The sequence below is a fragment of the Myotis brandtii genome, unplaced genomic scaffold (assembly GCF_000412655.1).
Source record: "Myotis brandtii unplaced genomic scaffold, ASM41265v1 scaffold125, whole genome shotgun sequence".
Classification (NCBI taxonomy): domain Eukaryota; kingdom Metazoa; phylum Chordata; class Mammalia; order Chiroptera; family Vespertilionidae; genus Myotis; species Myotis brandtii.
Window position 1 is genome coordinate 16465213 of NW_005354385.1, and position 14194 is coordinate 16479406.

At 38.7% G+C, this 14194-nt stretch overlaps 1 protein-coding gene across 2 annotated transcripts in view; it reads right to left on the reverse strand.

Annotated features, from left to right (window-relative positions):
• COBLL1 (cordon-bleu WH2 repeat protein-like 1) overlaps positions 1 to 14194 on the reverse strand; it is a 147846-nt gene that overhangs the window by 113775 nt on the left and 19877 nt on the right. The window contains exon 1 of one of the 2 annotated variants that reach the window (XM_014534147.1): positions 8583 to 8641. The exons of the other annotated variant lie outside the window; for it this stretch is intronic. Coding sequence (XP_014389633.1) covers positions 8583 to 8626 — 44 coding nt within the window. The 5' untranslated portion in view covers positions 8627 to 8641. Of the gene's footprint in view, positions 1 to 8582; positions 8642 to 14194 lie in introns of those variants that run through there. 2 annotated transcript variants of the gene reach the window in all.

Consider the following 14194-nt stretch of genomic DNA (forward strand, 5'->3'; position numbering starts at 1 on the left):
CAAAAAATTTCTATATGTGACACGGCACCAGAGTTAAGTTAGGGTTTTTCAAAATGCTGACATGCCGAGCTCAAAAGGTTCACCATCACTGTAGTATATTCTCTCACTGCTGTATAACTGAACTTCAGCATTATATACAAATATCATTTTTAAAGTATCTGAATAAATCATCCAATTATAGACTACAATAGTCATTTTCATTAAATATGCCACAAATTATTACTTTTGAAGCACCTATTGTAAGCATATTTCTAGTTAGAGCTGTGCTGATCATGATATGTAATCTTTTAAACAAAAGTGCCTTTATACACACTTCAGCTCAAAATGCCATACAATAAATATATTTACATGACATTGACATCATATAACTGAAATTTTGTATTTAAAGCTTCACACAATTCTATTACTCTTCACTTAAACTCTCTAGTAAACAATTTTAAGGAAAAAAAAAAAGTCAAATCTTTAAAATAAATGCTACCCTGGCTAGTGTTTCTAAGTGGTTAGAGCATCACCCATGTACTAAAGGGTCTTGGGTTCAATTTTCAGTCTAGGGCATGTACCTGGGCTGCAGGTTCATTCCTGGACCTGACCAGGTGCGTGTGGGAGGCAACCAATTTATCTCTCTCTTTCCCTACCCCCCTTTCTCTCTCTAAAAATCAATGGAAAAAATATCCTCAGGTGAGGATTAGCAAAACAAAACAAGTATAATAATAAAATAAATAAATAAATGCCAAGTAGTTTATTAAAAATCATCCATCTCACATTGCGATGCAATGTTTAGAAAATTTACTTATCTCAGAAAAAGTAAAATATCAACCAGATATCACTTGATACATTTTCATATGTATGAAAGAGAAAAATATAGTTGGATAATGAATCATTCACTTGTATAGATCTCAACCTGAATCTGCCATTTTATAATCTTAAGATTTTCATTACCTACACTTCTAATGAAAACAAATATATATCTGGGTGCTTGCCTGTGGAATACTTTCATTCTAGTATTTAAAATACAATCAAGATTTTTTATTCTTAGGAAAAGATTTGAAAGTTAGATTGGGGGGGTATGTAAAAAAATATAAGTATGTCTTATATGTCATAGTTCCAGAGCAAATACTTATCAGCAAACTTTATTTTTAAAAGAGCTTAATTTTAAAAAATCCAAATTATTAGAAAATAATCTAATAGAAGTTATATAATGACGCATATGCCATATAAAAGTAAATGAGACAGTATCACCAGCAACGTGGTGCAGTGACTCCGATCACTTTACCACCCTTCTAAATGTAAGAAAACTTGTGGGGAGTTTTCCTAGAGCAATTTGGTAAATTATATCCTCATAAGAAAGATTGAAGCATTTATATTTTTCTTCCTCCGTAATCCCTCCAGAATTTGGCAACTCTTAATGAGTTTCACTTTGGAAGCCCATCTGCATCACCGCTTCCTGAAGTGAAACTCAACAATTTAACTGAACTGACTTATGTTTAGGACTAAATAATAGAGTCAATAAAATATGGAGCAAACTATCAACTTCACTTCTGGAATGATACAACAATTCTCTATCAAGATGATGATGCTTCGGGAATCCAGCCTATCCCTACTTTGGAAGAATCAGCTAACAGCCACTCCGTTCCAGTCTCAGATCCCATTCCCTTGTCCCCTAGATCAGGTAGGGAGTTGCTTTACTTCCATACTCTACGAAGGCAGAACAATGACCCTTGTCAGTAGAAAGCAGTTACTAAGACAGACTGTCCTTCCTCATCACCTCAAAAAGATTTCAGGGATGGAAGTTCTAAAGGGGGAATGAAACAGATAATAAGAAGCTAGGAAAACTCCTTGGCAAGAGGAATAGGGAAACTGAGACAGCTGGTTAAACAAGCATTTTGTAGGCATCTAGTAAATCTAGTTGCCAAGCAGTTTGCAGCCAGCTAGTAAATCCTATCTTCCTTAAACCCAGGACACTCATGAGTAAGTGGCTTGCTCTTCTTCTCCCCACCCAGAGGGTATATAGCTTAAATCACCCTACTCAGAAGATAGATAGCAGAAATCCAATTAGTGCCATTTGTGCCAACCACACCCAAGGACAGATGAAGTTAAAATAAATCTCATTTTGGCACATCAACATAAAACTGATGAGTAATCTAGAGATCCTCCCCTAAACTCCCAGCCTTTATAAACCCTCAAAATGAATGTCCCAGCACAAGCTCTCCTTCCAGGGAATGCACCCACACCTTCCTCTTTCTCTTCCCCTTCTTCTTCTTCCCCCACAGGCACGCATTTCCCAAACTCTAAGGGACCCCACAAAACTTGCAACCGGAGAGGCAATGGGCAATGGCAGCTTGTCCAGGGCTTGCCCCCTGAGCCTGTCTCCAAGGTCCTCTTTCCCCCGACTTCCTAGAGAGCCAAAGTAGCCCCAGCTAGGCTCTCCCATTACTTCTTTTATCTTAAGCCCTTCCTTGTGTCAGTGTCTCCAATTTTAATAAACATACTCTCAAAATTTAAAAATAAATAAATAAATAAAAGTTAAATAAAATCACTGTAATGATCCTCTGAAGTAGAGTAGCATTACCATCCCATTTCTCAAATGAAAAAAAAAAATGAGATGCAGGGAATATAACTAACTCACAGAGTCACAAGTTTGTAAGTGCAGAACCAGAATGCATATCTGTCTGAGCACCCGGCCAATATTTTTGCTACCACACCAACCCCCTGTTAAATCAAATACATCTCTCCCAAAGTATTATAAGAAAAACTTCAAACTAGCAGACTAAAAGCCAGTGTCTTTATAACAACCTTGGCTGTTATAACAGCTTTGCTCCCAAAGATATCCATGACCTTAAACCAATCCCTGTGTACCTCAGTCTACTCATGCATGAACATGTGCAGTCATGGACAAAATACCATATTTTACCAATTCTAATCCACATTTTTTTCACTTTTTACAAGTGTGAAACCTAGCGTGTCTTACACTCAATGGCATTTTACTGTTGCTGTTCGCCAGGTGGTAGTCATGATGTAGGCATGCCCCTGTGCAGCCCCAGGGGTCCATGCTGTTCTCAACCCATGGGAATGATGTACTTTGTTGCTGCTACACATGTTGGTACTGTCAAGCAAGCAAAACAACAGGAGGCAAAGAAACTGCCAAATCTCTTGGAGAAGATGAAGATATTTCAAAGCAGCAAACAAGTGATAAGATCAATGACTTCATGGATCCAGCAAGACTAACATTAAGAATTCAAGCACCAACTTACCAGAAAGTGTCTACTTCAAGTAGAACTGCTTAATGTTCAGTGACATGTCACTCATTGAGGAAAAAAACAAAGCCCAGAGAGTCAAATAAGAACATGGTAGCCGGAAGTGGTGTAACAAACATAAAGTCCCTGCAGCAATACTCGAGCCTATTTCCAGAACAGCTGCATCATCTTCCATGCTCTTGACTGCAGAGGACAAGACTGAGTGGAATAACAGTTCCTGACAACTCTGAGCTTGAAAAAAGAGTAAAACTCTGAATATGAAGAGTGTCAGAAAAAATTTAAATTTTTTATATGTTCCTTTTTTGTGATTGCACAAGAATGATGCAATGAAAATGTGTCAAATTGAAATCCCTTTCAATTTCATTATATGTAATATGTGTTAATACATTGTGGATGGAATTGTTCTATATATCAATTTGGATATTGGTAATGTATGTTTGTCAAAACTTGCATAACTAGTCCTGGCTGGTTTGGCTCAGTGGATAAAGCATCAGCCTGTGGACTGAAGTCCCAGGTTCGATTCCAGTCAAGGGCACCTTCCTCAATTGTAGGCTTGATCCCCCATACACTTAATATAGTGCCTGGCATATAGTAAGCACCCTCCCAAATTAATCTATTACTACTATTAATATTGTAGGTTGAAAGTTCCAGCCTCCTACCTATTTACAAGTTCAACTATTTCAATAAAACTATTATCTGAATATAATCACTAACTTCTAAGACTCAGTGGAGCCTGCATACAATATTTATTGTTAAAAAAAATACACAATGTTGGACAATGAGGAGGAAGCCTTTGAAAATGCCTAGTTGCATCACAATCAGTTGCATCTACTGACTTGTCCTTTTCATTTTATCATTTGAATATCCTGGTTCATGAAACAAATAGTTGAAGTGGCCTTTGCTTTGGGGACTTAAAATCTTTCCCGAGTACATGGACTTCTTTGCTCTCAGCCCTGCAATTAATTTTGGCCATGTATACTATTGATTTAATATGCATCTGCTTTTGAAGATTAGGTATTAAAATGGAATGTTTTAATGTGATTTAAAAAAATGGCACACCCCAAAAGTACATCCAGGTTTCTCTTATCAAGTTAAGATTAAGAATAAATACAGAACCTGAACAACAGTCTACAAAAGTTCAGGGGGGGAAAAGTGTTCACATATTCTCCAAGGTGAACTCCAGACTCATCGAATCACAACTATTACTCTAAATTCATAATCATCTGTGGTAGCATTTTTGTCATGCATCACAACTACCTAATGGTATTTTGAGGCTTTTTTTTTCACCAACATCCACTACCACAAATAAAAAAGAACAAAATCATTTTAATTTGACATTCGTTATCTATCTATATAAAAGCCTAAGTGGTCGTTATGATCAGATGACCAGATGGTAGCTATGACGCACACTGACCACCAGGGGGTAGACGTTCAATGCAGGAGCTGCCCCCTGGTGGTCAGTGAGCTCCCACAGCCAACCTCCCATAGCTGGCCAACCTCCTGCGGTCCCTGACCCCGGCCAGACAGCCCCAATAGGCCCCGATCAGCCCCAATCAGGACTGGGCAAGACAGCCCCGATTGGCCCCTATCACCAGCCAGGCCAAGGGACCCCACCCATGCAAAAATTTGTGCACTGAGCCTCTAGTACATATATAAAAGCCTGAGCGACCATCTGACCAGACGACCGGTAGCTATAACGCACACTGACCACCAGGGGGCAGACGCTCAACATACAGGCATGGAAACATGGAACAGACTGATGAATCTCAGAAGGAAGGGGGAAGGGAGGAGGGTAGGAAGAGATTAACCAAAGATCTTATATGTGTACTAGGGGCCCAGTGCACAGATTCGTGCACTGGTGGGGTCCCTCGGTCTGGCTTGTGGGGATCGGGCTGAAACTGGCAGTCCCCCGAGGGGTCCCAGATTGCGAGATGGTGCGGGCCAGGCTGAGGGCCTCTAGTATTACATAAGAAATTAGATTAGTAAAGTGCAGAACCCTTGAATGCCCTTTGATCATGAATGCCTATTTTACAGACAAAATTTAAGTCATTACATATATGACTTTTTTCACATCACTGTCTACCAAAGCACATTTTAAGTGATTCCATTTTTTTAAAAAATGAGTTAACTGGTCTACTGTGTGCTTGCATTTGTCATCTATGTAGAGAAGCAGGTAAGGCATACATCATCTCTATGTTTCTAAAGTTTTATAATCTACTTAGTTTATGTCTATTATCTATTTATATCCTAGAAAAAATATTAAAGGTAAATTTCATTTAAACAGAAAATATCTTTATGAAAAGGTGAACAAACATTTGGTAATAATATAGAGGCACTGATAGACTAGTGGTTAAGTAAATGTGAACAGCTCTACACTGCTGCTCCAACCACCTTCCAAATCCCTCTCTCTGCCTTAATTTCTCCAGTTGTAAAACAAGTATCTTAGCCCCCATTTCAGAGTTGCTACAAAAATAAAATACATGTTGCCCAGCTGGCATGGTTCGGTGGTTGAGGGTCAACCTATGGAACAGGAAGTCATGGTTCAATTCCCAGTCAGGGCACATGCCTAGGTTGTGGATCGATCCCCAATGGGGGGCATGCAGGAGGCAGCCTATCAATGATTTTCTCAACTTTGATGTATCTATCTCTCTCTCTCTTCCTCTTCCTTCCTCTCTGAAGTCAAGAAAATATATTTTTAAAAAAATAAAAATAAAAAAAATACATGTCAAGCTCAGTGCAGTGCCTGGTTTATAGTAAATACTTGATAACTGTTAGCTGATTTTTACATTAAAAAGCAGGGCTCTAATTTATTCTAATATATAATGGACCTTATATGTTTTTTAAAGTCATGGTTTAAGTATTATTGTACAGTCGCAACCCATTGTATACCAAGATAGAACCAGTCGTTTTTGTATTTTTCCCATAAATATGACATATACGAATAAAGTTCATTTATGCAAATTCAAAAAAATTAGAGCTTGATTATCCACCTCACCAAATAATGCACCATTAATTCCTTTAAATAGCAACGTCTTTCAGTACATAAAGACCAAAAATTAAATTACATTTTTAAAAACTGACTTTTAACAACTTTTCCAGAATTATATTTTAGAAAATAATGATTCAATAGGTATGTCATCAAATGGATTGATGTATATGAGAATGTTAAATCAATACAGTATTATACATACTCACTGTAGTCAGCTGCTACATTAAATCTAGTTTTTCAGCACAGCTAAGCAGAGCACTATCCTAAAGAAAGTCCACACTGTCACATGACATTGTTTAATCAACAATAAAGATCTTGTAGTCATGCCCTTACTTTAAAAACTGGATAAACAACCATGCACCTTCAAAAGACCTCATGGGGGTAACCAAATGTTACGAAACTATAAAGTCAAGCTGGGCACTCAAGAAGCTTATCAGAGGGGAAAGATTTTATCTGGAGTCATGGCTGTTTAGGTTAGCTAAAGAAGGAGAACCGCACTAATCCAATTATGTAACTGACTCCCATCAACCAAATGGAACATCCAGCATGTTATTTCTCTTTGCCTGACAACAGAGCTGGTAGCCCTTTTAAGCATCAACAAGTTGTAAAAAGTCATGAGCTGATTATTAAATAAAAGCATTTCCATCCCTCTAAAAATAAGAAATAGACAACAAAGTGGCAAACTAAACAGAACTTCCAATTTCAAGTCCAATGTTTACTCGCCAACATCACAACTGAATTTATTGGGCTGCTGGCACTCCTCAAGTTGTTTACAAGAAAATGGTTAGTGGTCAACCTGCAAAATTCAGTATAGTACTCCCTTTTTTATATGACCACATGATTGTTTTGAGTCACTTTATGGAAAAGTAAAAGAGGGAAAGAAATGGGTACTACGATTTTTGGGGTTCTACTACAGTGTGCTTTATATACTCGTGCAAAATGTGTGTTAATCCCCATTTTATGAGCAAGGAAACAGAGGTTCTGAAAGGTTAAGTAATTTGCCCAAGGTTACCCAATAAAAAATTGGCACATCTTTGATTCAGACCCAAGTCTGTGTGGCAAAGTCAGAAGAAGCAGATGAAAAGCTATTTTTTAAAGAAGTTTTAGAAAACTAATCTCTAAAGAAATATATCTTAAAATCACTTAATATACCAAGTAAGGTACCAAGTATGATCTTGAAAAAGGTGCTTCATTGTCTCAGGTTTTTGGTGGGGGTGTTTCCATTTGATAAATAAAGACAAAGTAATTCTCACACAAGGTTGTTATAAAGATAAAATGCTCTAATACAGGGGTCCTCAAACTTTTTAAACAGGGGGCCAGTTCACTGTCCCTCAGACCGTTGGAGGGCCGGACTATAGTTTTAAAAAAAAAACTATGAACAAATTCCTATGCACACTGCACATATCTTATTTTGAAGTAAAAAAAACAAAACGGGAACAAATACAATATTTGTATTTGCATGTGGCCCGCGGGCCGTAGTTTGAGGACCCCTGCTCTAATATGTTTAACACACTTAGCATAAGACCTAACATCTAATAATCTATATATAAGTCAAGTGACATGAACAACTGGTCACTATGACGCTCACTGGGGTCGGCCAATTGGCCCAACTGGGGGCAGGGCTGGCCAGCCAACCTCCCTCGGCCCACACTCAAGCCGGCCCTGCCCCTGATCGGCCCCCAACACCCCGATCGGGGACAGGGATGGCCGGCCAACCTCCCGTGTCCCCTCCCCCCGGTCGGCCTGGCCCCAGTTGGCCCCGATTGGGCCCAATTGGCCCCGATTGGGGCAGGCCAACTGGACCCCACCCGTGCACAAATTCATGCACTGGGCCTCTAGTGTCTTAATAAATGTTGGTTAATTTTTATATTATTACCCTGTTGTCATATGTAAAATTAAAAGGTCTTTACTCTCAGGTCATTAACTGAGATGTCTCTGAGGAAGTCATTGGGTCTGTCTTATCCTCTGCCCTTATAGAGTATCTGGAATATAGTAAGTGCTTAACAAATGCTCATAGGATATGTAACATTTAATAATTTTCTATGCACTTTTAGCTCAATGTATAAATATTGATGGGCAGTAAAATAAGGTATCCCTTTTGCTGATCTTTGTTTTTCACACAGTGATACCATGATTTAAAAGGTGTCTGAACACAAAAGATCCTTCACAGGAAGTCCTACCTGGTTAAAGAAAAAGAAGAAAAAAGAAAACCCAACACTTCCATATATCATGTAAAGAATCATTTTTAGGCCGACAGGCATTAAAAATTATCTCAGTTCACAGCTTTCCTTCACTCGAAAATAAATCACCCCCACCTCTAGAAAACTCTAAACTCTCACCGTCCTCTGACATCTTCTACCCCCCTCCAGCAGGCTCTCTTCATTACCAGTCCTATAATCATATAACAAAGAGGAAGAACCAAAATAATGAATTCTGTGTGTTCGTTCATTGACTGACTATATATGATATACATGTCTTTAAACCAACATTTACATTTTTACTTCTTCTCTTATTTATAATTCAATTTGATAGGTCAATTTACCTTAACATTTTATGGCTGACATCTTATGCATCTATAAGCTTATAAACACTAGTTTGGAGAAGGGCACATACTGATTTCACTTTATCTACTGTGAGCTGATTTTGAAGATGAGCTTCATTTATGTAGCAGGAGGATGGGGTCAGAAATGCATACTTTCCAAATGCTCAGGGAAAGCAGAAAACACCATGAAAAAGAATGCAGGCTTTGGAATCAGACAGACTTGACCTGAAAACCTGGTTCTATCTCTTAATCTCAGTTTATAACAAACAACCAAAAATCCTGTATGAGCCTCCTGTATAAAAAGGAGTAAACCATGGGGTTGTTGGGAGGATTAGGTGAGAAAGTGTATATGAAAGGGTTGTCAGTACTTGGTATTAATAATATCAAGAAATAATAAAAATTATTATCTTGTCCAGCAATTTTCAAACAAAACCTTACTAACCAACCCAATGAGTTTAAGGTCCTTGGGGAATGTTCCTACTCCCAAACCATTCCTTTTCACACAGCCTCAAGCACTCACGACATTCACCCAGATGCTTTTGACATGTACAAAGGGGAGAAAAAAGAAAGGGCTAGAAGAAATAGGCAACTATTTGACAAACATGAATTCCTCCACTGTGCCTCTTTTTGAAAAAACTCAAGTTTCTTACATGATCAAAATCCTAACATCGCCCTAGCTGGTTTGGCTCAATAGATAGAGCGTCGGCCTGCGGACTGAAGGGTCCCAGGTTCGATTTCGGTCAAGGGCACATGCCTGGGTTTCGGGCTTGATCCCCAGTGCGGGGCGTGCAGGAGGCAGCCAATCAGTGATTCTCTCTCATCACTGATGTCTCTAACTCTCTTCCTTCCTCAATAAGAATATATTTTTAAAAAATCCTAACATGGACAAAACAATTATTGAAAACCCATATGGACAAAATATGTGAGCAAGTGCCTCTGTGGATAAAGAGATGAATAAATCCCTCACTTAAAAAGCTAACAACTTGCGGGGGGGGGGGGGGAAAAAAGCTTATAAAAAAAAAAAGAAGAGGGACAGTAAATGCATGTTCTGACAGAGTTAGAGGCAAAGTACCATGAAAGCAAAAAGAAAGTATATCTGGCTCAAGGATCTACCTACCAAAGGTTCAAGGAGAAAGTGGAATTTGGAACTAGGCCTTGAAAAATGTGTGGATTCCTCTGGGCAGTGAGTTGAGCCAGTAGAATTCCACACTGAAGAAATATTAGTCAAAAGCAAGGAGGTTGAAATTCTCCAGTGTTCAGGAGATGCCACAGTCTGTCTCCCATGCCCAAGGGAAAAAAAATGTAGGTGGAAACAGTCAGTGGGGGAGATAGGTGAGAAAGGAAAGTTAGCACCAGGCATCATGCATTCCAAATGCCATGTAGAGTCTAGCCTTTACTGAATATGCAGCAAAGACTTTTTGGGGGTGAGCAGGTGAGTTTGATATAAATTGACTCATGGTTTGGAAATATCCCTGTAGTAATTAGACTAAAAAAAAAAAAAGAAACATAGGGTCATGAAGGGGCTATCAAAATAGCTCAAGCCTAAACTAGAACATTAAGAAATGGAAATTTTTAAAAAGACATTATATTGTAATATCTCACAGGATTTAAAAATGTATAATCCTTATAATATACAAATATTCCTCGCAGAGTAAAAGTCAATAGCGAACTGAATGGGTTTGGGACATGAAGGGCTGAGCAGCATGAGACTAAAAGTTAAAATAACTCCCAAAAGTTGCCAAGTATAGCTTTGATATTGGTCATAAGGGGTATTTATACTATAATAAAGTGATATCATCTGGTGGATGAAACACAGTAGCCAAGGTCTCAAGGCACTTATGGTGTGTGTAGAAATGAGGTTGGGGATGTGGTCAAGGTTGCCAGTCGGTTTCTCTAACTCATAGCAGGCTCAAGCTGTTTACTGACACCACAGAAACTCTGGCCCCAGGAGGAAAAGATTAGCTAGCCAGGGAGTCAGGGCCCAGCCAAGTTACCAGAAGTTGAGGGCAGGACTCCAGTGAGGATTAAGAAAAATCGATGGGCTCAGTAGGGAAGACCTGGGTGATAAGAATGAGAAGGGCACACTTAAGAATAGAGCTTCAGGTAGCAAGAATAATTCCAGGCCACACCCACTGGTGGAAGAAGCTTTGTTGGGATTAACTAACCAAATTTTGAACCCAAAGAGTTGAAACTCTTTAATATTGAGAAAGGTTGAATAAGGCTAAGCTGTGTTATCTGAACATAAACTTGTAACATGAATGTTTTTCTGAACTCCTAACCTAAATTCCTTATCTGATATGAGTATAATGACATGGGTTACAAAAACAAGGAGAAAGAGATAAAGACCAACTGACATAAAATACTTTTATATGAAATCAAGACAAAATGCTAAAAAAAAATTTAAAAAAATTAAAAAAAAAGCCTTCAGTCCACCATAATCTTAGGAGAACTTGCACAATTGGGCACAGCTTCACCTGTAACCTCACTGGCCCTGCCCAGCCCATATGCTATACTCACATCCAACTAACCCACATTTTCCAATATTCTGGGCTCTCTGGTGTATTTATGCCTCCATTTATAATATCTGTCTTCCTTTTCTGGCTTGGCAACTCCCACTCATCCTCCAAGTCACCTTCACCGTGAGGTATCTGGTGCCTTCAAGCAGAACTAATCACTGAGTGAGTTCTTACACATTTTCTGCATTCCTCTCCTGGGGTAGGATACTTGTCCTTGAAGGTCCAATCAAGAGTTGTCTCTTCCACAGAGCCTTGGGACTCTCACAGCCATCAATTTCTGCCTTTATCCCTTGTCTTGCCATCAACAGTATCACATCACTTGACTGTTTCTACCACCCAACTTTGAACTGCTGCTAAGTCTACAGCTTATTCATCATTTTACCCATTACTTAGCCCTGTTTCTGGTGCAAAGTAATTCATTAATATGTTGAGTAAATTAACATTTTTCCAGTTTCCTAATAACTGATAATGTTTTAGGTATCTATTTACTTTTGCATCATATTAACCTTTACCATTTGAATTAAGACATTCATATTTATTTCACTTGCATATTCTAGTTTATCTTCCCTCAATTTCTTAGATATTTGCTATGATAGATATTTTTAAACTAGAGAAATATGACAAATTTTATTTCATTCATTATAATAATGGAACTTTAATAATTTAATCCTACACATATTGTTGAGGTGGAATTCAGGTTGGAAACAACCCAAGTGTATATAAATATATGAGTTGATAAAAAAAACAAACTGTAGTACATATACACATTGGAATACTACTTGGCCATAAAAAAGAATGAAATCTTACCTTTTGCGACATCATGGATGAACCTAGAGTGTACTGTATTATGCTAAGTAAAATAAATTAGACAGAGAATGAGAAATACCATATAACTTTACTTACATATGGAATCTAAAGAACCAAATAAACAAACAAAATAGAAACAGACTCAGAGATGGATAACAGACAGACAGCTGTCAGAGGAAAAGGGGTTGAGGGTCTGGGTGAAAAAGGGATTAAGAAGTACAAATTGACAGTCGTGGAATAGTCACAGAGATGTAAATTACAGCATAGGGAATATAGTCAATAATCTACATATATAAAAGGCTACATAACCAGGCCAACTACTGACCGACAGGCCAACCGGCTGAACAGCCAACTGGCCAGTAGGTATGACATGCAATGACCACTAGGGGGCAGATGCTCAACACAGGAGCTGCCAAACCACAGCAGAGTGCCCTCTCTTACTCCGGGACCCCTCGGGGGATGACGAACTGCCGGTTTCAGCCCGATCCCCGCAGGCCAGGCCGAGGGACCCACCTGCTGGAGGGATCCTCAGACACCCTTCGAGCCCCAGTGCCACCTCAGGTGTGGCCGTGGAGGGACGGAGGGAGGTTGGCTCCAGGGCGTGTTCGGCCCATCTCGCCCAGTCCATCCCGCTGGCCATCTTCTAATTAATTTCCTGTCAATGTGCATGAATCCGTGCACCAGGCCTCTAGTACCATAATAATTATATATGGGGCCAGGCGGGTAATTGGGACCACTCTGTAAAGTACATGATTTTCTAAGCACTATACTATACCTCTAAAACTAATACAGAATAATGTTGAATATAAACTGTAATTGAAAAAAAAATAAACACAATGCAAGGCTAGCATTAAAAAAAAGATGGAATTCAGAGATTTCAATAATAATAGGCTATTGTATCTGCCCACTTAAAAGGTGCCAATCTGAACAAAACTAAAAGTATTTATCCTTACCATACCAAATGTAGAATTGTATCCCTCAGTGTCACCCAATATCTAGGACCCATCAAAACCAGGAACACTCTTACTTTCCAGACCTTGCCCTCAATTCCCCAAAACACCACCACTACTATTAGTACTCATATTGTGCACTACTTCAACCCTTGCTTATTAGAAAGCAATCTGCAATATAATAGCTATTCAGCATCTTCACCCTTTGCATTATGATGCAAATAATTCTCATAACCACCAATTTACAGATGAGAATATCTAGATTTAAATATATAAATAACTAAAATATATTTATATTAAATATATAAATAAAAAATTACATTGGAGTAAAGGGCTAAAGTGAGATTTTATACTGTATCCACCACACTAGTGGTTCTGAGCCTTTCCCATGTACCCGAATCACCTGCAGGCCTTATTTAAACAGAATACTGGGCTCTACCCTCATACTTTCTGAGTAAGTAGGTCTGGAGCGAAACTAAGAATCTGCATTTCTATCAAGATCCCAGTTGATACTGATACTGCTGATCAGGGAGCACACTTTGAAAATTACTACATTATACGAGGATAAAGTTACTTAATTGAAGACATCGGGTTGATTCAGTAGCCCTCAATATATTTTGCTCTTGACACCTATGAAGGCATACTTTTCTAATGGCAAAATCTGGTGTTCAGTGAGAGGTGAGACATCAGGGGAAGAAAAGGGTGCTGGGACATGTTCCTGAATGAACAAATTCAATATAGTAGCAATACCAACTCCTTGAAAATGCATATGGAAAATGAGCTCAAGCAAGCAATCCTCATTCCCAATTCTAAATTCAACATGGAAAAACAAATGCCTGAGAGCAGCCAGGAGACAAAAAAAAACACACACACACACACAAAACCACAACACTGACCATTATGACCCCATCAGATCATTAAAATACACTATAGAGACACTGCAAGTAAAAATTTTGGATTGATAGAAAAGCAGAAAAATCAATGGAGCTGAATGGGAAGCCCACTAACAAAATAATCCTATATAATAAGAGAGGAATATGCTAATTAGGCCTGAGGCATAACAACCAAGAGCATCACAACCAGATCACGGATCAGCACGAGGGTGGGCCAGCGAGGTACAAGTGGGCTACAGGAGC